Here is a 21,045-nt window from a genome sequence, read left to right as displayed (position 1 = left end):
AAGGGAGATTTTATTCCCCTTTCTCCAGACAGGTTACCTCAGCAGGTTCAAGGCTTTTCTTTTACCATAGAGAACTCCTTTCCACAGAACCTGTACACACAATTTAGGAATGGAGGGCCATTAACAGGATACTTATTTATCACACTATAAAAAGCTTTCTTCTCCATGCTGAGCCCAAACCCTAACTAAAAGCCAAATAAAAGCCTAAGCTGATGTTTTGTTTTTTTCCAAAGTCACAATTCCCTGAGTAAAAAAAATATATATTTTCTTCACTCAACTTAAATTAAAGCTCACTCATCCTCTCCCATTCTGCGAAGTTCTATGGGCTTTGATTGGCTGACCAGCACTTGGATTTGCATGAGGTCTAAATCACAAGCAGGGCTATTTTGGGGCAGGAATGTTTGTTTTTTTCCAAAGTCACAATTCCCTGAGTAAAAAAAATATATATTTTCTTCACTCAACTTAAATTAAAGCTCACTCATCCTCTCCCATTCTGCGAAGTTCTATGGGCTTTGATTGGCTGACCAGCACTTGGATTTGCATGAGGTCTAAATCACAAGCAGGGCTATTTTGGGGCCGGAATGCACAAGAACGGAGTTCCAGCTGGCTTCAGAGTTGGCCATGCCCACTACAGCCAAAACCTCTGCGTGCGTGGCTACAGAGGGAAGGCCTGGAGACTGACCCACCCCAAAACTCCAAGGAGGGGGCAGGTCAGGGGGCCCCTGGAAGGATCGGGGAGGCATTTAAATGCCTCCCCGTGCCTTCCCTGGCCTGTCCAAGGCCGGCTTGCCCAGGCTCCCCGCAGCCTTCCAGGCAAGCCAAGGGAAGGCAGTTTAAACTGCCTTCCCTCCAAGGGCCGGCTTGCCCAGGCTCCCCGCAGCTGCGGGGTGCCTGGGCAAGCCAAGGGAAGGCATGGGGGTATGGCCTAATATGATAATGCGCTGCACTGTCAGGGGTATGGCCTAATATGCTAGTGAGTTTCTGCTGTTGGGTGTGGCCTATTATGCTAATGAGTCCCTGCTGGGCTTTTTCTACAAAAAGAGCCCTGAATTTGTTCGGAGCCCAGGAAGTGAGGTTGGACTTTTGAGGATGATTGCCACACCTTCAATTTACCATCCTTCAGCAAGTTGATTGAGGAGTGGCAGCTTTCTAGCTCCTAATTTTCTCAGATGAAGCAGATTACCTAGATCCATACCATCCTGGCTTTCAACCTGGCTTTGTTACCATACCTTTGTTGGTAATCTGCCTTAACTGATGACAACCTGCCCCTATTAATTGTTCTGAAACTCTCATTAGCATTGACCATGGTATCCTTGTCAATCATTGACTGAGATAGGATTTCAACATAATGTTCTGTGACGGTTCCAGTGCTTCGGGAGGGCAGAACCTAGAATACAGTGCTAGGAAATTCTCTTTCCCCTATCCTTTGCCTTGTGGGAATTCGCAGGCTTCTGTCTTGTTTCTTGTGCTGTCTAATGTCTACAGGAAATCAAGGGAAATTGGTTAAGAAATAATTAAACCAACTTCTAAAGAACACGGTGAACAAACTGAAACTTTTTCCAGAATAAAATCTCAGGGACTCAACTGACTTGGGTTGTTGTGTTCAATGCCATGAAAACTAAAGCCACATGTTGTTCTGCATTTAATAACAATGTGTTTATTGGTTTCTGAGACAGGGAAACAGACAAGAATACATACACTTTTCTCATGAACACCCATATGCCTACTCGTGTAAACTGTGAGTTATAGCTAGAGATTGGTGAAACCCCCCCCCCTTAGGTAGTCATTGATTCGTGAATTATGAGCACTACCATCAATTTATTCAGAGTTCTAAATGGGCACAATAAAAAATGAGACTCTGTACATGCATGGAACATGCACAGAACATATTACCTAAAGTCCATTTTTTGTCCTGGCTAGAGACATTAATTATAACACAAACAAAACTAAACAAACATCCCTGCAAAGTGATTTTTAAAGAAGACACTGAACTATGTGCAGGTCCAGGGAAGCTCCAGAGCCTCAGGGGTTAAAAAAAGAACCCATATATATTGTGAGCTTGTTTGACCAAAGCCTTGGAAGACCAAAGCCTATTTGCTGGTGGCTCATAAAATAGATTTTTGTTGTTTCCTCTTACAGTTTTCCAATAACTTTTAGTTCCTTAAGCTTTTTTAAGCTCATGGTCTTCCCTCCCCTCATAACATTGGTCCCCAAAACCTCTGCATAAAATACATTTGTGTTATGACCAAAAATAAAATCTACTGTGCCAAAATATCTTTATAAAGACTTCCTCATGAACTTGATGATTTTAGAGTACATGTTCTGGGGAGCATTGAGACCCCAGATGAAATCCCAGTGGTTCCAGTCAAAAATGTTACGATGGTAAAGGAGTTTTCTTATCCGAGGAAGTAAAACCTTTATATCTTCTGGGTCTGCCACCAAGTCGTTTCCTCCAGACCACACTGCAGTTGGCACTGCCATATCTTCAATTTTATATAAAGGAGGATTGGGCTAAAAAGTAAGTAATATAATGTAAATAATATATCTGAGGGTGGTTAGAAGAAGAAGAATAAGAGATTGGATTTATACCCCGCCCTTCCCTTGGAGTCTCAGAGCAGCTTACAAACTCCTTTCCCTTCCCCTCCCCACAACAGACACCTGTGAGGTGGGTGGGGCTGAGAGAGCTCTGACACAAACTGCTCTTTCAGGAACAGCTGTGCCAGAGCTTGTGACTGACCCAAGGACACATCAGCAGGTGCAAGTGGAGGAGGGGGGGATCAAACCCGGTTCTTCCAGATTAGAGTCCGCACACTGAACCACTACACCAAACTGGCTCTCAGTAAGAATTTCTTTCTGAATGAATGTGATATGATTCCAAGCTTCAGTGGTCTACTATCTTTTCTTTAGGGGGGAGTATAAAACAACTGTGGTCCATCAACATATTTTCAATTAACAATGCAAGAGTACACATTCGGAAACTTCTCTCAGTCTTTGTGTTGATTTTCTTAACATGATTGCTCAAAACTGTTCTATAATTTTGGGTGCTTTGTTGAGCAATGTAGAGAAAAGATCAATTGATATGAAAAAACCCAAGTTATGCCTACAGATTTGACAAGGATTTGTGTGTGCTTGTGTGGCAGGATGCATGTTTTGTAGATAAGTGTTATGTCCACTGACTGCCACCAGGGGCCAGCGAATACTCCTGAGCTTGACTTTGTAAGAACAATGGGGACTAGGCTCCTAGTCTCTTCACTGGGGAACCAATAGGACCGTGGTGGGAGATTTAAACCCACCAATCGGACCTAGGGGAGTGTCCCCCGGTGTGTATATAGTTGGCTGGCCGGCCAGTAGTCTTTGTCTTTGTTGTGTACCAGTAAACCATGCTGATCACTACATCCATATTAGTGGTTTCTACATGTGTCTAAGCCACTACACTTCAAAAAGACTAAGGTGAACTTATGCTAAATGATCCTTTGACAACTAAGACAGGAAATCCTCAGGCAATTATGTCCATGCAAAGCCATTCATATCCCATGAATATATTGAAGACATTTTTAGAAAGAGACTGGGCATGATCCAGCTGAAGTTAAAATGTGTTAAACTCCACAGATTCCAGTGTAGAAGATTTACGGAGAAATCTTAAGCCCAGACTCTGAATGGGTCAGGGTAACACCTAAGCTATTTACCAGTATATCATGAAGATTTGCTGGCATATCCCAAAGAGACATGGGTCTGTCTGGAGATGTGAAGGTGCAAGAGTATCTAGTGTGCCAACAATGAATAAAGTTTAACTTGACCACCCACAGAGAGTTTAGTGATTTCAGGGGTGGGTTGTGGATAGAATGGGGCTTATTTGGCTTTCAAAATCAATAGAGCACTATTCATACCACATAAGAGTACAGTGAATTCATAAGGTCTTTCTACTGCCCTATAAATAATAATAATAAAATTCAATAGGGCAGTATGGAGACCTTTCCAGGAGTGGCAGCCCTTCCTCTGTATTCACCACAGCTTGAGAAGATGACAGGCAGCATGGCACCATATCCCTTAGGGGCTGGAGATGAGCCATGGTCTCCACTCTCCCCACACAGGCTGGAAACAGCCATGGCTGGCCCTGCCAAAGCTCTGAGCAAGGTGTGGCAGCTCTGGGCCCAGTTAGGACAAACAGCCACACTGGAAGGAGTGTTGCATCACTTGAACAGCCCTGCCTAGGGTTGCCCTCACTAGGGTTGCCAACTGGCACTTACCCTTCTGGCGGGGGACTCCAGTTTGGCTCCCGGCATGCGCGCGCAAAGCGCACGCGCGCCACATGCATGTCACAGGAAAGTGACGTCATGATGCCAGGCACGTTGGGGGCGGGGCCACGACCATACAAGGGAAAATCATAGAGTTTTCCCTTGTATGGCCGTGGCCCCGCCCCCAGCGTGCCTGATGTCATGACGTCCCTTCCCTGTGATGTGCACGCTGGGGCGGGGTTCCCCCCGGGGCCCGATTCCCTGGCATCGGGGAATGGGCCTCTGGGGGGGGTGTTCCGCCCCCCGGAGGGATTTGGCAGCCCTAGGCCTCACCCAGCCTGAGTGGCTGGACTGGCTCAGATGATGGCCCATGGGGCCTTGCCCTCCACAGAGCCAGGGAGACCAGAAGAGACAGCCTCAAAAAGGGTTGGTAGAAGGTGGAGCTAAGGGGGAGAGGGCCCATGGCGGATAGCCATTGAGGAAAGTCTTGACAGCCCAACAGTGTCCTGCCCCAGCTTCAAGGGGATCAGGGCAGGCTGGGGTAAGATGGCTGCTGCCAGGAAGCCCTTTGTTTGTTTGTTTACTATCTTCACTGTTTTTGCAACTGGAGTCATAAACAGCAAATCCTCATCCCACAATAAACCCTGTTCCACATAAAAACATGGAAGATTTTAAGGGTTGCTACTGCAAAAGTTGTCATGTGATTTGACAACAACTGCTAGAAAATTTGCCACATGCGGAGTAGTTTGTTTGTGTTCCCCCAGCCCCATGTGCAATGGCCCCACCCTGCTCACAAAAGGACCTTTTAAAGGGTCTTTTTGTGAACTTAGTGTGCGGCCCACGACCTCCCCTCTGCCTCCCTCCCTCCAGCTATATTTAAAGGGCCCTCCAGCTGGTCGGGGGGGCACATGGTCCCCACAGATCAGCTGAAGCCCTTTAAATTGGGCTGGAGGGGAGGGAGACGGGTGGCGTGTGGGTGGTCACTCTTGGGGGCAGGGCTTAGGGTGGGGCTTGGGGCATCCCTGCTTACCCTGGAACGCCCCCCAATCCCCCTGTTGGAGTGACAAGGGGACCCGGCAACCCTTGCCAGGCCTCTCCTATGCTGCTGAGAGACAAGAAGATGGCAGGAGAGAGAGAGGGCCCTGGGGTGCAGTGAATCGATCTCCTCTCCATATTCTGAGACCTGCACCATTGCTGCAGGGTATTTTTAGGGCATGATGGCTCTAGACCCTGTCTGGAGGAGGAGTCAGACAAGACCATATAAAGGTACAGCTGAACTAATTGTACCTAACATGGTCTTCATAGTGCCCAATTATTTTTCCTGTCTTGCCTCACACCACACTTTCCACAATTAGATTTTTTGTAACTCTTACCATGTCAATCTATCAGCAACTGGAAGTGGTCCCCACCCACCCTGAGTGGACTGATAACCCTTCGACTGGTTGTTTTTTTACACTGGCCTTTCTTTGTAACAACCCTCATTACACAATGCACTGTAACAAAATGATGCTTATAATGTCAAGTATAAATACAGCTGCTATTCATGGACACTCCATAGCATCTGATTGAGCCATATTTTCCAGGCTGCCTCTTATTATTGCAGTTTGTAAAAAAATATTTTATGCAAGTATTAAATGGGCATTTTTGGCAGGCTCTCATACCCAAACAAGTTACAGGGTTTTTTTTGTTTTTGTTTTTTGGGGTTGTGTGTGTGTGTTTTTTTGTTTTGTTTTTAGCGGTCCCCAGTCCTCTACTGAGGTGGTGACTGCATTGATTCCCACCATTTTTTTTCCTTAGCTACATACAGGAGAAAATGCAAGCATTATTTGCTGTAAAGCAGTCTGTATCCCCCCAGTGGCCCACACTCTCACCAGTGCTAAATAAATATTTTCAATGTACCTTCTACTTATTTTGAAAATACTGTGCTTCTCATAAAAAAAATTAAAATGTTGTGCAGCTAGGAAGGTCTGGGCTTTATGTTAGATTGTATGGAATGTTTAATTGACAATTGGTTATTTTGTATTGTATATATTTATATTGTATAGATTTAAGGATTTTTCTCTTTGTAGCTAATGGGATTAATGATATCTTTTTCTTGCAACTTTTGTAAAGCTTGTAAAGCTTCTAATCACATAAATAAAGGAATATTTACAAAAAGAACAAAGAAAATTTTGTCTCTTACCTGATTATATTTTGCTTGATTCTCACTCCCATAGTCGAAATATCTGAATAAATCTGAGTTTCCCACCTATTGAAAAAGTTGGTGGAAACATAACATGTGCCATCATGTGATACATATTTCTGAATATCATGAAGGAAAAGAACGTTCTAGGATCATTATAGAAAATCCAAAAGTAAAAAAACATATCAAAGTTACAGCAAGGTCAGACATGTATCAAGGCTGGAAGATGGACCCCTATCCTGACGCAGCCAATCTGGCCACCTAGATCTATGTCATAGCAACAGGGAGACTAGACAACTGTAACATATTGTAATAGGTCTCCCCACAACCTCAACTCAGACTCCAAGTGGTACAGAATGCCACAGCTTGGTTATTACCAGGACCTAGGTGGAGCATGCGTATTATGCCCATTCTGTAGTCACTCTAGTGGCTGCCCATCAGTTACCAGGCTCAGTTCAAGATATTGATTATCACATACAAAGCCTTTTATGGCCTTGGTCCCTCATATCTGCAGGATCACCCCTATACTCTGTCATGATAGCTCTGCTCTTCAGAACAGGATCTCCTGTAGATGCCACCCTGCAAATGGTGAAAAATCAACACCTGCCCATACACGTGCATTCTCTCCATTGTGACACCCACCTTATGGAATGGCCTGCTTGATGAGGTCAAGAAGGCTGTCACCCTCTTGACTTAGTGCAAACTATGCAAAACTGAATTATTCAGAAAGGCCTTTTTTTTTTTGCACAGGAGTTTTGGGCTGCACAGTAACAAAATGTTTCAGAAAGATCCTTTGGTAAAGGAACAGGGACTATAGACTGCTACTGTGTATAGCAGGGGTGGCCAAACTTGCTTCATGTAAGATCCTTTGGTAAAGGAACAGGGACTATAGACTGCTACTGTGTATAGCAGGGGTGGCCAAACTTGCTTCATGTAAGAGCCACATAGACTAAATGTCAGATGCTTGTGAGCCCCAAGGTGACTTCAGAGGAAGGGGTGGTTTTTGGTGCAGGATATGACATAATCGGAAGGGGTGGAGCTTAAAAAGTGCCATCACCTGACCTTTGACCTGGAAGTGATATCACTGGGCACAATGGCACAAAGTGACATCACATCCTTGCTAGGTGCCACCTCCAAAGTCTCCTGTCTCCACCCCCGAAGTCCTCAGGTGGTAAAAACAAGAACACAAAATTGGTAAAAACAGATATTGCTAATGATATCTATTCTAGTATCTGGTCCCCTCCATATGCTGGCAGCACCCATCTCTCTCTCCCTCCAGATCTCCTTTGGAAGCAGCAGGAAAAAAACCTGGAAGAATATCCACACCATTAAACCTAAGTTTGCTTTCAACATATAAGTTTGACTGAACACATACTTATAAAAATATTTTTCATCCAAGAACCTTTCATTCAATAGTAAGTAGTCTTGGCATCCCATTGGAACTGAACAAGCTATTTCTCTGTTACACATTTGATTAAGGGTATTTGCAATTAAGCTGGCCACCTTTCTCTGATGGAATAATAGCACTTGGTATTTATATTTCCCATTTATTTATTTGGATATTAATATCCTATTTTTATGAAGTACCTATCAAATCTATTAAAATATTTATATCCCTTTCTTCTCCAGAGAGTCAAAGTAATTAACAATATGGCAGAAAGAATATAATAAAAAACATAACCAACATCAATACAGGTATAACCAGCCAATGATAAGTTCATTTTCTTTGTAATGCAGCCCTCAACATCAGACACAAAGAACAGTGACAAAGCCCACTGAGAGAAGATGGCCTTGCACATCATCCTAAAAATAGGTAAGCAAGGGTATCTGCTGAAGATGATAAAAGGCTGACCAGGCAACTGTGGGCTGGTGGGGTGGGGTGGATAGTGGAAAATGCAGCCTCTTGCATGCCGACTGGTGCTGGATGTTATGATCCTATCCAGCCTTATTCCCAGCAGCAACATTGACAAGTAATTCTAAATTTGATTCAAGTGTTAGTTTTAACCCTTAAAGCCTGTGAATGCCTTCATTAACTCTGAGTGCTAGAGTAGCAGTTTGCAATTGATTTAAATATATAGAAGCTCAAGCAACTTTAATTGATGCCAAAAACTGCTCCCCTCAAAGGTCTGGTATTCTAGTAACCTGGAGAAAAAGTGAGTCCATCTTAAGCTGGGGAGACTGAGACAGAGGCAGCAGCCACTTTAAAACAACATCAGGGAAGAGCTGGTGGCCTTTAAAGACATGCCTGTCTGGCTGTGAGTCAGAAGGCTTTACAGCGCTGGCGAGATCGAGCCAGGTGGCCAAATGAGAAGGCCCCAGGACCCAGCATGCTTCCTTGTCTCCATGGTAAAGCAATTGGACCCAGCTTCCCCTTCTCAGCACGGGAGGCATTTTCTGCTGGCTGCTGGTGTCATGTGACCTGTGCCATATGACAGGTCAAATGACACCAGCAGGGAGGTCAGCTCCCTGGCCTGGCATGGGGGTGCGCCACTCTTATTTTTGTGGGGGGGGGCGTTGTGATGGGGGTGCTACCTGCTGCACTCCCCTGCTGGCTACACCCCTGGGCATATTGAGTGAAAATGATCAACTGAAGCTTTTCATAATGGGAAGTTAATAACATCACCTGGTCAATCATATCCTATTAAGCCTCTAGCAAACGCACAGGACGTTTCTTTTTTCTCCGGGTTGTTGGCAACCCTGCACAGAATAAACTTTGATAGTGCAGCCATAGTAGTAAAAGGGGTATTCAGCCAATATCAGTGTTTAACTTTTTGACCACAATAACTAACTAAAAATATAGCAAACTGTACCTGATGCCAGTGTAACACATTTTTAACAGAGTTACCACCAGGAAATCGAGCTGCATATACATCCATTCGACTCTACAGAGGAAGATCAAAAAGAAACTTAAAAGATAACTATGAGTGGGAAAATGCAATTGAAGTGAAACAGTTTATTGCAGTTTTGCACTTAAAATAACATTATCTGAGAAACACTAATGGTGAGGCAGAGTGGAACCAAACATCCCATGTTTTAACCTTCCCCGCATCTTTAAACATTATTGAACACCTATTTAAAAACACAGACATAGCTAGGGCAGGACAATAGATGCAATGTGTGGAAATAGCATGAAGCTTTTCATGGCATAGAGGTAAATGATTTTTCTGGTAAATAACATCCCACTGAACCTCCCTTGAAGGGATAGGAAAATATAGATTTCTAGTCAGCATGGCCCAGTTCTTGGGGTGTCAGACAAGGACTTAGGAGGCCCAAGTTCATATTGGTTCTGTGCGATCTTTATGGACTTGGTGGCTGATAATGGAGATCGGGGGCACCACATTTCAGTGGTTCCTCTCTTCTTTGGTCAACATAGTCACCTTACATTACAGCTTCAGAAGTGCATTTGATTGTATCTCTGTTACATAATGCCCCCCAACTTATCTTGCATAATTAAGCACAGCTACAGTCGGATCAGAGCAAAGGTCATATAGGAACAGTATGGCTATCAATGAACCTACCAGCACCAAAAAAAGGGAGAATACCCCTTGACTAACAATGGCAGAGTTCAGACTGGCAGTTTGGCCTGATATAGGAACGTTTCACAAATGGATTAAAGGGGCCAGTTCACACAGGCACAGCTGTCAGGCATTCCCTAGCTGTACTCAACCCGTCCTATGATTATTCCCTACCGCATTAAAAAAGTACCAGGTGAAAGTGGTAGCAAACCCTGGAGAGTGCGTTGATCCCACTTTCTAAAAGCTTGAGAAATAGGTGCATGCTAAAAGCTTGAGAAATAGGCGCACGTCGCCGGAGTAAAGCAAAGCCACTTACAGCCGTGCCTATGCCAGGGGCGGGCCAACAGTGCGAACGCTCCCTTGTGCCTCCTCCCCGATATTAGTAGGTGCAGTGCGACTGGGAATCCCTAGCACAACTTGGTCCGGGTCTTTTTGCCTCGCCTCCCTCCCGCTTCATACTGCCAGTCTGTCCTCAGCCAATGAAACTGCCAGTACCCAACAAGGAAAAATACCCCTTGCCTAAACCACAGGGATATACTCTTTCTCCCTGCCCCCCCACACACTATGAAGGCAGTAGGAGAACTTAGATTTCATTCATGTCAGCATGCAATCACATCTTATTTACTACACACTCCATGACCTTGTAATGTTCATCAATTGATCCTTGACTCACAAAGCAAAGAAAGAGAAGACCGAAAAAAGCACCCAAAATAACAGCAGAGCACTAAAGAGGCACAAAACAGCCCTGCAAAAGATCACTTAAATATCTAAAGAACTTTTTATTCCATTTGATGTCCAATTCCCCCCAGAAAATAAAATAACATAACAAATTAATACCATATGTAAGAACAAACCTCTGTGCAACTATTATATTCTGCTACACACCATATTTAAATTCGTGGCGTTGAATCCACTTGGAGAAAACAGCAAATGGGCATATATGTGCTTCATGAATGCATTGTTGCATAGCCTGATGATAAGCTTTCTCATTGGCGCATTCCAAATAACCACATCTTTGGTGTCAAATAGTCCCTGTAGAAATATATTAGGCATACTTTACATCAAACTCCTTGCAAGACTAGTTGTGCACACTTTAAAGACTTCCTTTGCCCTGTCGCTATTTCTTAAATCTGTCCCACCTAGTATATGACACAGAAAATTGTCTCAGGGGCTAAAGTTTAGCCCAGAGACTCAATAAAGTATTTGAATCTTGTTTCCAGAAAGGCTGCAAAGCTTAGTAGTGCTCTTGAACAGACCCCATTCCTTTTAATGAGGCTTGCGCAGAATAACTTTTAATGGATTTTGCCAGTCTTTTGATCAGCTTATTTTTAGAGTTCCCACTGAATTGTGCCAAAAGCACAATTTGAAGCAAAGCTGAGGTTTCTGTGCTTCCAAGAAATCTTGAGTAAAAATAAAACAAATTTGGTAATATTGAAAGAATTCCTCAGGAGCGTTCTGTACCTATCCATGAACTGAAAATAATCTCCCTTTATTGTTGGGAGGGTAGGGTTAAGAAAGCATTGTCCATATATTTACAATACTCTTGAATAGTAGCTCAGATCATTCTTATCTGGAAAGAAGTTCCCAGTCTCAAAGCATCTGGTGAGGTGGACCTCACATGCACCTATTTACGTACATATGCATGTGTAAAGTCACAAGCAATTTATGGTGACCCCAAGCAAGGGGCTTTCAAGGCAAGTGAGAAGCAGAGGTGGTTTGCCATTGTCTTCCTCTGCAGAGTCTTCCTTGGTGGTCTCCCTTCCAAGTACTGACCCTGCTTAGCTTCCAAGATCTGATGAGATCAGGCTACACCATGGCTTTTATTAAATGAGGAGTACTTAAATTGGAGAAGACATGGGCTTGATGACTTTCGTCTGCACCTTTGAAGATACCCTCAGAAGCACCTAATGTAGATGAGATAAGGTTCTGGGAGCTTTGCAGTGCCAGCCTAAGTAGAGTTACTCCCAACTAAGCCAATTGACTTCAATTGACTTAGAAGGGTATAACACTGCTGGTCCGGGGAGAACCAGGGAGAAAGAGTTCCAGTGGAATGTCTACAGAGTAAAAGGAAGAATTCTCATTTTAAGATCAAGAACCTCTGGGCACATGCAGAGTGCACTGCCTTCAGTGTTGAATGACAGCTATCAGACTCTGAGGAGAGGCTCCTTTGGAATGTCCTCCAGCAATGCTGTGCTTTCCATTCAAAGGGTGCAGACCACAGGTTTGGAATTGAGGATTCTCGGGTTTGCAACAGCTTTATATTCCTTTCATTCCAGCAGTTTCAAAAGAGAGTCAATACCTTGATGGAGTTTTCAGAAAGGGAGAATAATAACTTTATTGTAGGGCTTGGAGTATGCTTAAGAGAAACCACAGGTGCCAAGGCAAAAAACATTTTGATTTTTCGAGACAGCTCTGGCATGGCAGAAAATGCTATGAAACCTGGGGGGGAAAGGATAGCAGGCTTTAAGATCTGTTAATAAGTATGTTGAAGTTTGGCGAAATCTATTCAAAAATGTACCTAATGGGTAAAATGTCATTAGGTAAGGTTACCATCTGGCTGGAAGAGGGATATGCTTTGGTTCTGGACCAGCTACTATACTAGCAAAAAGCAAGTAAGTTTTTTCTTCAGATTTTTAAAAGCTGTACACTTTAGGGAACAAATAGTTTTCTATCATAGTTTCTGCCCTTGGAATAGCTAAAAACTGCAGGGCTCTGCACTGGGACTTCACTCTCAGATTCATTCTGGACTTTGCCTGCTTGGGTATGCTATTTTATTTCAGGTACCAACAACCCTACACGGCAGTTAAAACATAAGCTGAGCATCTGTTTAATGAGGGAAAATCTTAGAGAACAGAATCGATGCATTCAGTCCAGAGCAGATCTTGAGATCAAACATGGGAAAGCTACTGTCATTCTCTCTCTCTCTCTCTCTCTCTCTCTCTCTCTCTCTCTCTCTCCCCCCCCCCCCATGCTCTTTTGAAGCAGAAGCTGCTTGCGCTTGCCCTTCAAGAGATGATCTTGTGGCTCACAGAGCAGGCAGCAAAGACTTGCAGGGCAGGCACAGGCAGTTCCCACTTTCCTACAACCATTCTCTTTAAATGGTTAGAGGAAAGCGGGGGGGGGAGCATACACACAAGGCGCAGCATCCCTGACAGGATGATGGAACTCTGTATGATGTCATCACGTTGGGGCAGCCCCTCCCCCTCCCAGCACCCCCCCCCCAATTCCCCCACTGGAGGGATAATACAACCTGGCAACTCTAGGCCCAGTGAACCAATGATGCAGAAATACAGGACAGGATTTCAGAACAAGGATGTCTATGTTATTCTATTTTAGCTTACCAATAGAAGCACCTTGAGAATAGCCAACATAGTACAATTCCTTCTGCTGGGTTTTCTGTAGAATAAAGTTTATTACTGCTGGAAGGTCATACATGGCCATTTCATGGAAACTGTAATAAAAATAAACAATACCTGGATGTTAGTACAGTGTAAGAAGATGGGTTCATCCTAGACTTGTGTGTTTCTTTTGGTTTTAATTACAATAATTAAATAACTAGGGAAAAGGCTCATTGTGGAAAGAGGCTCTGGGCGGGTGCCCCGGCCTTGGACACTCAGTGTCAATTTGCTGTGGTGACCTCAGCAGGGTATAATGACACTGAGTTCACCATTTTCACCAGAGGAACTGATCTCTGCTACCTCAAGAACAGTTGTAATTTTGAGTGATCTCCAGCCCTCACCTGGAGATTGGCAACGATGGTTCCCCAGAAGGAAATTGTTGGTTTGGAGGGTGGAGTCTATGGCTTTGTACCTGTCCGAGGTCCCACGCCTCCTGAAACCTCACTCTCTCCAGGTTCTATCCCCCATATCTCCAGGAATTTCCCACCTGGAGTTGGGAACCCTATCTCCTGCCCAGCCAATCCTCAACCTACCTTTATTTCCCCCTCACTCTTCACCTTTCCACCTTTCCACCCCCCACACACCTGCAGCCTCTCCCGTGCTCTGAAGTCCTGACTGCTACGTCACATTGGCTGTCATACGGGGGCCACCTCAGCAGCATATAAGGATACAGAGCCCACCATTTTCTTCAGGGGAACTGATCTCTGCCATCTGGAAAGCAGTTGTAATTCGGAGGGATCTCCAGCCCTCACCAGGAGATTGGACACATTTTACCTCAGAACAGCAAACTGTTTTGAATGTTAGAGGCAAAAGCCAATCAAGTTGCATATGCAAACGACCTCTGTGTTCCGAGGCAAAGGCCAATGAGGCTGCATATGCAAATAACCTCTGTGTTCTGACTGGCTATGGGGGGGAGAGGAACAGCAAACTGTTTAGAATGTTGGAGGCGAGACTCAAGCAATGCAGCCAATGGATAGGGGCAGATTCTGAGTGACACACCAGGACGCCAACCAATTCCGGAGCATATGGAATGTTCTAGAGAAGTGCCATCACCATCTGGCTTTTATATATAAGGGAGATAGGGTGTTTTGTAATTATAGTACTTAAAATGAAGATGAAACAAATTTCCCATTTAAACAGCTTATAATGGAGGGAAAACCCCATGATTTTCTTTAGCTTTGTTCTGTTTCTTTGATTATTGCAGTCTTTGCCCCTCCCCAACTCAACTGGTTTCACTTTTACAAGGCCACCACTGTTTTCCTAGTAGAGACATAAACTGTGTTCCTTGAGAGGTGGCACTCTAGGCTTTCTTGGCTGTCTGCAAGCTATAGCCACTAGGATTACATATATGTGTTTGGTATTCCAATCTGGAAGACTGTGGGGTAGGAGTTGCTCCTCCCAATGCCTGTCCTGCTGTTCCAAACTTTCTCTTGCAGTCTGTGTTCCCTGGCTTGCCCAGTGGTCTCCAGCCCTTAACCTCAGCCATGCAAATCTCCCACATGGTCCTCTTGCTGTGCCCTGCTTATCCAGATGTCTTGCTTTCCTTGTGCCATAAAAGGCCCTTGCCTTGTCAGTCTGCCTCTTCTTCATGCTGCTGTTCTTGAGGTTAAGCAGCCTCAGTGCCAAATCCACCCACTGCACGCTGCTGTCTGTGTTACTGTTTGTTTGGAATCTGTCCTACCAATTGTCCCATAAGACTTAATGCTAAACATGGTTGCCTTTCATTGCCTCAAAAGGGGGACCCCTTTATTATATCTGTCTGAAGTCAGGTAGTGTGGAAGTCCTAGGGGAGTGTACTGTGTCATGAACATTGCATGAATGTTAATTCAGTACAAGAGAGAATTCTGCTATAAGCAGCAGGCTATTTGAGTCAAATGAGATTGCTAATTTCATTAGAGAACTCTTTCCTCATGTGAAATGTGGCTGTTTTAAAATCAATACACTTGATTTGGAGAAAGTTAAGTATTTTGTCCCACCTATTTTAATGGGAGCACATGCCTAAATATCTCCTACAGAAATAAATGAGAATCAGTAATATAGGAAAACAAATGGAGGACCTATGAAAACGTGCAGTGGTGGAGAAATCCCTTCATCTCCCCTCCCCCCAGCCCTCTAATCACACTGGTTCTGTTCCCCACCCCCTGCTGGCTGCAGGTTTTTCCCACCTTGTCCTTTATTTTGGAGTGTTCAAGTTTCTGCTCCCCCCTTGTTGCCTACTACTTCCTTCCCTCTTCCAACACAAAAGGAGCCCTGGTTGGCAAATGGCTGAAAGGACACTGTGTTTTCCCTTCTCCTGAGTGGCCAATGCATAGAAGGAGAAATTGGGCTGAGAGAGTGTGCATCTCCTCTGAGTCCAGATTCATTCCTTCCATTTTTTTTTGTTGAGGGCAAAGCCTTTGGTTCCTCTTTGGAGTGGTCACTGGACTGCTGTAATGCAGGGGTTAGAATGATGGACTTTAATCAGGGATGCTGAATGATTTCCTCATCCATGAACTTCACTGAGTGATTCTGGGCCAGCTATTTCTCAAAACCTAATCTAGTGCACAGGGCTGTTGTGATGACAAAATGCTCTGTGACCTTTGGAAGATTAAAATGAGATAGGTAATATACAGCAAGAAGAGTTTCTCCTGGCAATCCCACAAGATCCCATGACTGTTTTCCCTAAAGCTGTGAGAATCAATAGGTTTTAATTGCAGGTTGACAGGCTTTGTAATTTCAGCTACGTGATTTGCATTCACAATAGTACTATATCACAACTATCTGTTTGGGTAATGCCACGTACTTTCTAACAGTGACCCGTAAAGGTAAAAGATATTTTAAATTGTGACTTATTCAGTTCAAACCACCTGAAGTCCCAGAATTCCTCTTGGTCAGTTGAATAATTCTGGTGTTTCTGAGACCAACTTGATCCTCTGCTGTTGGCTAGCCAAACATCATAGCCAGCATCTGCCAATATGAAACCGAAGCTGTTGTCGGCCATATTTTCAACCCAATAGCTACCATCTCCAAATATTCCATGTTGCAGTAGTATAACAGGCTTTGGACCTACTTTACAGCAAAGAGACAGAGAGAGATTTCTTTGAAAAAGATGAGAATTTCTACTTCATGACATGAAATCCCCCCCATACTTAACATGCTAGAATTTCTCCCTAGTATCAAAACTCACAGTTTGCATTAACACATTCATATGCCCCATAACTGAAAGTCTATATGAAATTTCCAGAGAGTTAGGATGACAACCCCGGGATACTGTTAAGTAAATTATACATATTTATTTTATTTCCCAGATCAACTTCAGAATTCAACTAACAAGTGCTACCAAAAGAACATCACTACCTTTCCAGTGCCTAGCCTGAGGAATGCATATTCCACATGGTCTTAATGATAGCTTTGATTTAAAATAGCTGGCTGGATGCCATGAAGGTCTCTGTTGAGAGAGAGAACCTCTGGCTGTTTTGAACTGGTCAAACTTAGGTTCCAAGCCTACAAGTTCCAAACTAGTGAAAATTTGGAACAGAAGGACAGGGATTCTAAAAGCTTTAGCAGTTGCCAATCCTTGCATTAACATTTTTTTATAGTTCTTAAACTTTTCCTTCTTCTTTGATAGCCTAGAACTATTTTCCATACTTAAAAAAATGGAATACCTCCATTTTTAAGATTTTTTCTTCCACAGGGAATTCTGTTTATTGTCAAATAATAAGCATCATCTGTTAAGACTTCATACTCCTCACTGGGGTATCCTCGGAAGGAAATAACTTGACTCTGAAAGGAAAAAAAACTAAGATCATGCAGAAAATTGGAAAATGTTTTAAAGAAAAAAAAACTAAACTCTTGAAATCATGCAGAAAATTGGAAAATGTTTTAATGTATCTGGCAGACAGAAGATACTGAAGCAGGAAATGCAGAGGTTAATTATTTGTACTGTGTTTTAATACTAGGTAAAGCTTGGAGCTGCGGTGGCTCAAGTGGTTAAGACGCTGAACTGCAGGCTGTGGAAGGTCAGTAGTTCAGCAGTTCGAGACCCGAGTTGCCCCATGACGGAGTGAGCTCCCATCTCTAGTTCTAGCTCCTGCCAACCTAACAGTTCGAAAGCAAGAAATTGCAAGTAGATAAATAGGTACCACTTCGGTGGGAAGGTAACAGCGTTCCATGCACCTTGGTGTTTAGTCATGCCGGTCACATGACCACGGAAACGTCTTCGGATAGCGCTGGCTCTTCGGCTTTGAAACGGAGATGAGCACCACAACCCTAGAGCCGGACTTGACTGGCTTTCGAGCAAGGGAACCTTTACCTTTACCTTTTTAAACTTATGCTTAACTATCCAACTAAACAGAAAATACGGAACAGAAAACATTAGTGTTTACAGAAATGGTCAACAGAAACTACACTAGTACATAGTGTTGGGAATCTCTGAGTATCTTTTAACATTATACATCATAGAAAATACAAAAAGAAGGTCCTACTCTTCGATTTTGCATCCTTCATACTCTCAATATCACCACCCTTGAGAACTGAGGTAGAGGTATATCTGGACTCCTTGGTTCCATTTTGTTTAATGAGGATATGAGAACACAGCTGACAGTTTGCTCTGGCTTTTTTTAATTCAGGCACTTTCATTCCCCCCCAGATCAGTGATCCCAGTGCAAGTACAAGCTGTACATATCCTCTTCCTACTCCCTTCCTTTCTCAATCAACCCCAGAACAGGGTGAGACAATCTCACCACACAGCTCCTATAAGGAGTTCCATCATCCACCGGAGCCTTTCCAAGGTTGTAGGACATTGGTAGTGTTCAGGACTGGTTATCTGATTACTGATCACAAGTGAGAGCCATTCCCTTGCCTGTCCTCTCCCATTAGGCTTACCAGGTTACTTCCTGCACCCACTGGCTCTCCCAGTGGCTTCCTCTCTCTCTCTCCCTTTCTTACAGTGGGAGAAAATGTGGGTGGGATGATGGTGCAGGTGAAAAGATGTCACTCCCAGTCGCTATGTTCATGATGCTATACCAATTTCCCCAGTCTTCATGGGAGATTGGGAGATTCCTATGGGAGACTGGGATATTCCTAGAGTGTTGGGGTGGTGATATTAATGCTGGGTGATAACCTGGGAGTGACATCACTGCATCAGCAGCACTCCCCCTCCCCATGCCCTGCCTCCAAATGCTCCAGAGGGTTGCTAGCCCAGGGCTGCCAATCCTCTCTCCCATGGAGTTCTTATTCTTGCCTGTGTCTGGCATTCTCTTCCTGCATTCTCCTCTCCCTTCTCATCTTATTATTATGGCCTGCCAGGTCAATGCATCATTTCCTGGCTGCCTTGCAGTCTGCTGCATGCTGAAGGTCATGGCCAATCCAAAACAGTATGAGCTCAAGGACTGGAAAGATTGTTGACAGCCAAAACAAACGTTATGTATATATCCTTTTTCTTTTCTATTCAAAGTTTCCCCCCCTCCCCAGTTCATCAGTGTCCAAACTTTCACATCATTTCCTGGCTGCCTTGCAGTCTGCTGCATGCTGAAGGTCATGGCCAATCCAAAACAGTATGAGCTCAAGGACTGGGAAGATTGTTGACAGCCAAAACAAACATTATGTATATATCCGTTGTCTTTTCTATTCAAAGTTGCCCCCCCTTCCCCAGTTCATCAGTGTCCAAACTTTCATTGTTATAGACTCTAGAGGAAACCAAAAGAGTGCATCTTGTGTTCTGCTCCTTCAAATTAAATATGTATCCCAGCCCCAGTTCAGACCCCCCCCTTCTATTCTACTGTATCTAAAATATTTATTAGACTATTTAGCTTACAACATTCATATAAATTTCAGGATTCCCATCTCTTCTGCTCCTGGTGAGTTCTTCTGAGCTTACAGTTGTTTGTATTAGGCATGCTATTGCAAAAAACCACCGCATCTTACTTCTGTAAAACAATTGGGTGTGGGGAGAAAACAGGAAAAAGCTAATATCAACATTTTCATAGCTAACAGTAAAAAAATGTTCCTCTCTAGATCAAAAGCTGAACTTGTACTCCTGTATAACCAAGGATTGCAATATTGGGTTAAAAATGAATTTGCAGACTACACAGACTCTGCTCGCATGATTTGAATGTGTACTGGCACTCCAAAAAGTACCATTAGCCTCTGAATCTGGAAGGTCTGGGTTTTAAATTTCTATAAGTGTAGCTTCAAAAGGTCATGGTACAGGTCAAACTTTCACTGATAAAAGAAAACACCCCCCTTCATTTCCCCTAGTGCCGCTATGATTGAATCTGTGTGCCCATGTTAAGTCAAGTCACTTGCCACTTATGACAACCTATGAATTAATGACCTCCAAAACATCCGCTCATTAACACAGATTGAGTCCAGGACCTGCATATACATTACAAATAGTGCAATATGGCAACTTAATATGTCCTGCCAGTCTCACAAAATAATCATTCTAGTCTTCAATAGCATGAAAATGTAAGACATTTTCATGTGTGTGGGAAACGCAATCAGAGGGAGCAGACGACACTTGCATATTCTCTGTCATTGCTTCTTTAACTCATCACAGCCTTCCTTCAGAGGCTGAATCTGCATTTGTCTTTCCCACTGGTGTCCCAGCCTTTTGACTCCGTCTTCAAAAAGGCTGTCTACATTTGGTGTCGTTTTCACACCTCAAGAGTGCTAGCATACTTTTGCACATCCACATATGTTTATTGTCCTTTCGGGGTGACTCCACTGTTATTGCACCTCTGCACTGCTTTAAAAGAATTTTCTCCAAACAACATTCAAACAAGGGAGTGTGTGGGAGAGCACAGTGCCTGTGGTCGCCTGAGAGCTGAGCTCTGAGCAACCATTCATTTCCTCAGATTTAAAGGGTTTCTGAATAATCAGAGACCACCCCACACTCCAGGGTAGGAGCAGTGGGGGGCAGGGGACTTGAGCTGAGGTCCCAGGGAGAAGGCAACTCACTGGGAGGCCTAATTAGCTCGCTCTGAAGCAATCCGGAGGAAGAAGCTCACTGTGGTGAGTAAAGCTGTTGCTACTATGAGCCAAGAGACTGACAAGTGGATTTTAAATCAAGCACATAAACGTGAGTGAAAGAAACTGTTCTGTGTTCTCAAAGCAAAGACTGCCACATTTGTAGCCCCTAATAGACTGGGAAATCTCCCCAATTCTACTTAACTGGCCAGAACCGAAGGGAGAACTTTCCAACTTTGGCAGTGTTTTGGCAGAGTAGAGGGGAACGGCTGGGCAAAATACCAACAAACTGCTAAAAGGAGTGCAAGAGGAAGAGAGATTTTAAAGAGTGACTGGGAAATCTCCCCAATTCTACTTAACTGGCCAGAACCGAAGGGAGAACTTTCCAACTTTGGCGGTGTTTTGGCAGAGTAGAGGGGAATGCCTGGGCAAAATACCAACAAACTGCTAAAAGGAGTGCAAGAGGAAGAGAGATTTTAAAGAGGTATTGGAGTTTTGGGAGATAAACTGACATAAGATTTGTGGATGTATAAAGAGCTAGCAAGTCCCCACTCTTTCTATGATCTCAATTTTTCCCTCCACCAGGAGGGGGGCAAGAGGCCCATTATAAAAAGTGGGGTGAAATGGTAGAAATTTAATAAAGACTAAAAATGTTTGCTATTTCCATAATTGACTATAATTGACTATTGATAGTTTTAAAACTGACTCCCCCCCCAACAGAGCGCGGCCATATATGGAACAGCTGGGAAAGACGATGACCTTGAGCA

At 43.8% G+C, this 21,045-nt stretch overlaps 1 protein-coding gene across 2 annotated transcripts in view; it reads right to left on the bottom strand.

Annotated features, from left to right (window-relative positions):
• Positions 1-1,668: 1,668 nt before the first annotated feature.
• The window catches only part of LOC107121644 (lipase member M-like), a 24,518-nt gene continuing 5,141 nt past the window's right edge, over positions 1,669-21,045 (bottom strand). The window contains exons 2-10 of one of the 2 annotated variants that reach the window (XM_015424602.1): positions 19,125-19,236; positions 16,975-17,092; positions 16,177-16,378; positions 13,274-13,383; positions 12,232-12,371; positions 10,818-10,964; positions 9,228-9,299; positions 6,418-6,483; positions 1,669-2,511 (exon numbers count right to left, since the gene is read on the bottom strand). In XM_015424602.1, coding sequence (XP_015280088.1) covers positions 2,278-2,511; positions 6,418-6,483; positions 9,228-9,299; positions 10,818-10,964; positions 12,232-12,371; positions 13,274-13,383; positions 16,177-16,378; positions 16,975-17,092; positions 19,125-19,236 — 1,201 coding nt within the window. In that variant the 3' untranslated portion in view covers positions 1,669-2,277. The remainder of the gene's footprint in view (positions 2,512-6,417; positions 6,484-9,227; positions 9,300-10,817; positions 10,965-12,231; positions 12,372-13,273; positions 13,384-16,176; positions 16,379-16,974; positions 17,093-19,124; positions 19,237-21,045) is intronic. The other variant, XM_015424603.1, reaches the window with a different exon arrangement.

This window comes from Gekko japonicus, unplaced genomic scaffold (genome assembly GCF_001447785.1).
Source record: "Gekko japonicus isolate JY-2015 unplaced genomic scaffold, Gekko_japonicus_V1.1 scaffold422, whole genome shotgun sequence".
NCBI lineage: Eukaryota > Metazoa > Chordata > Lepidosauria > Squamata > Gekkonidae > Gekko > Gekko japonicus.
This window is presented reverse-complemented; position numbering and strand designations above follow the sequence as displayed.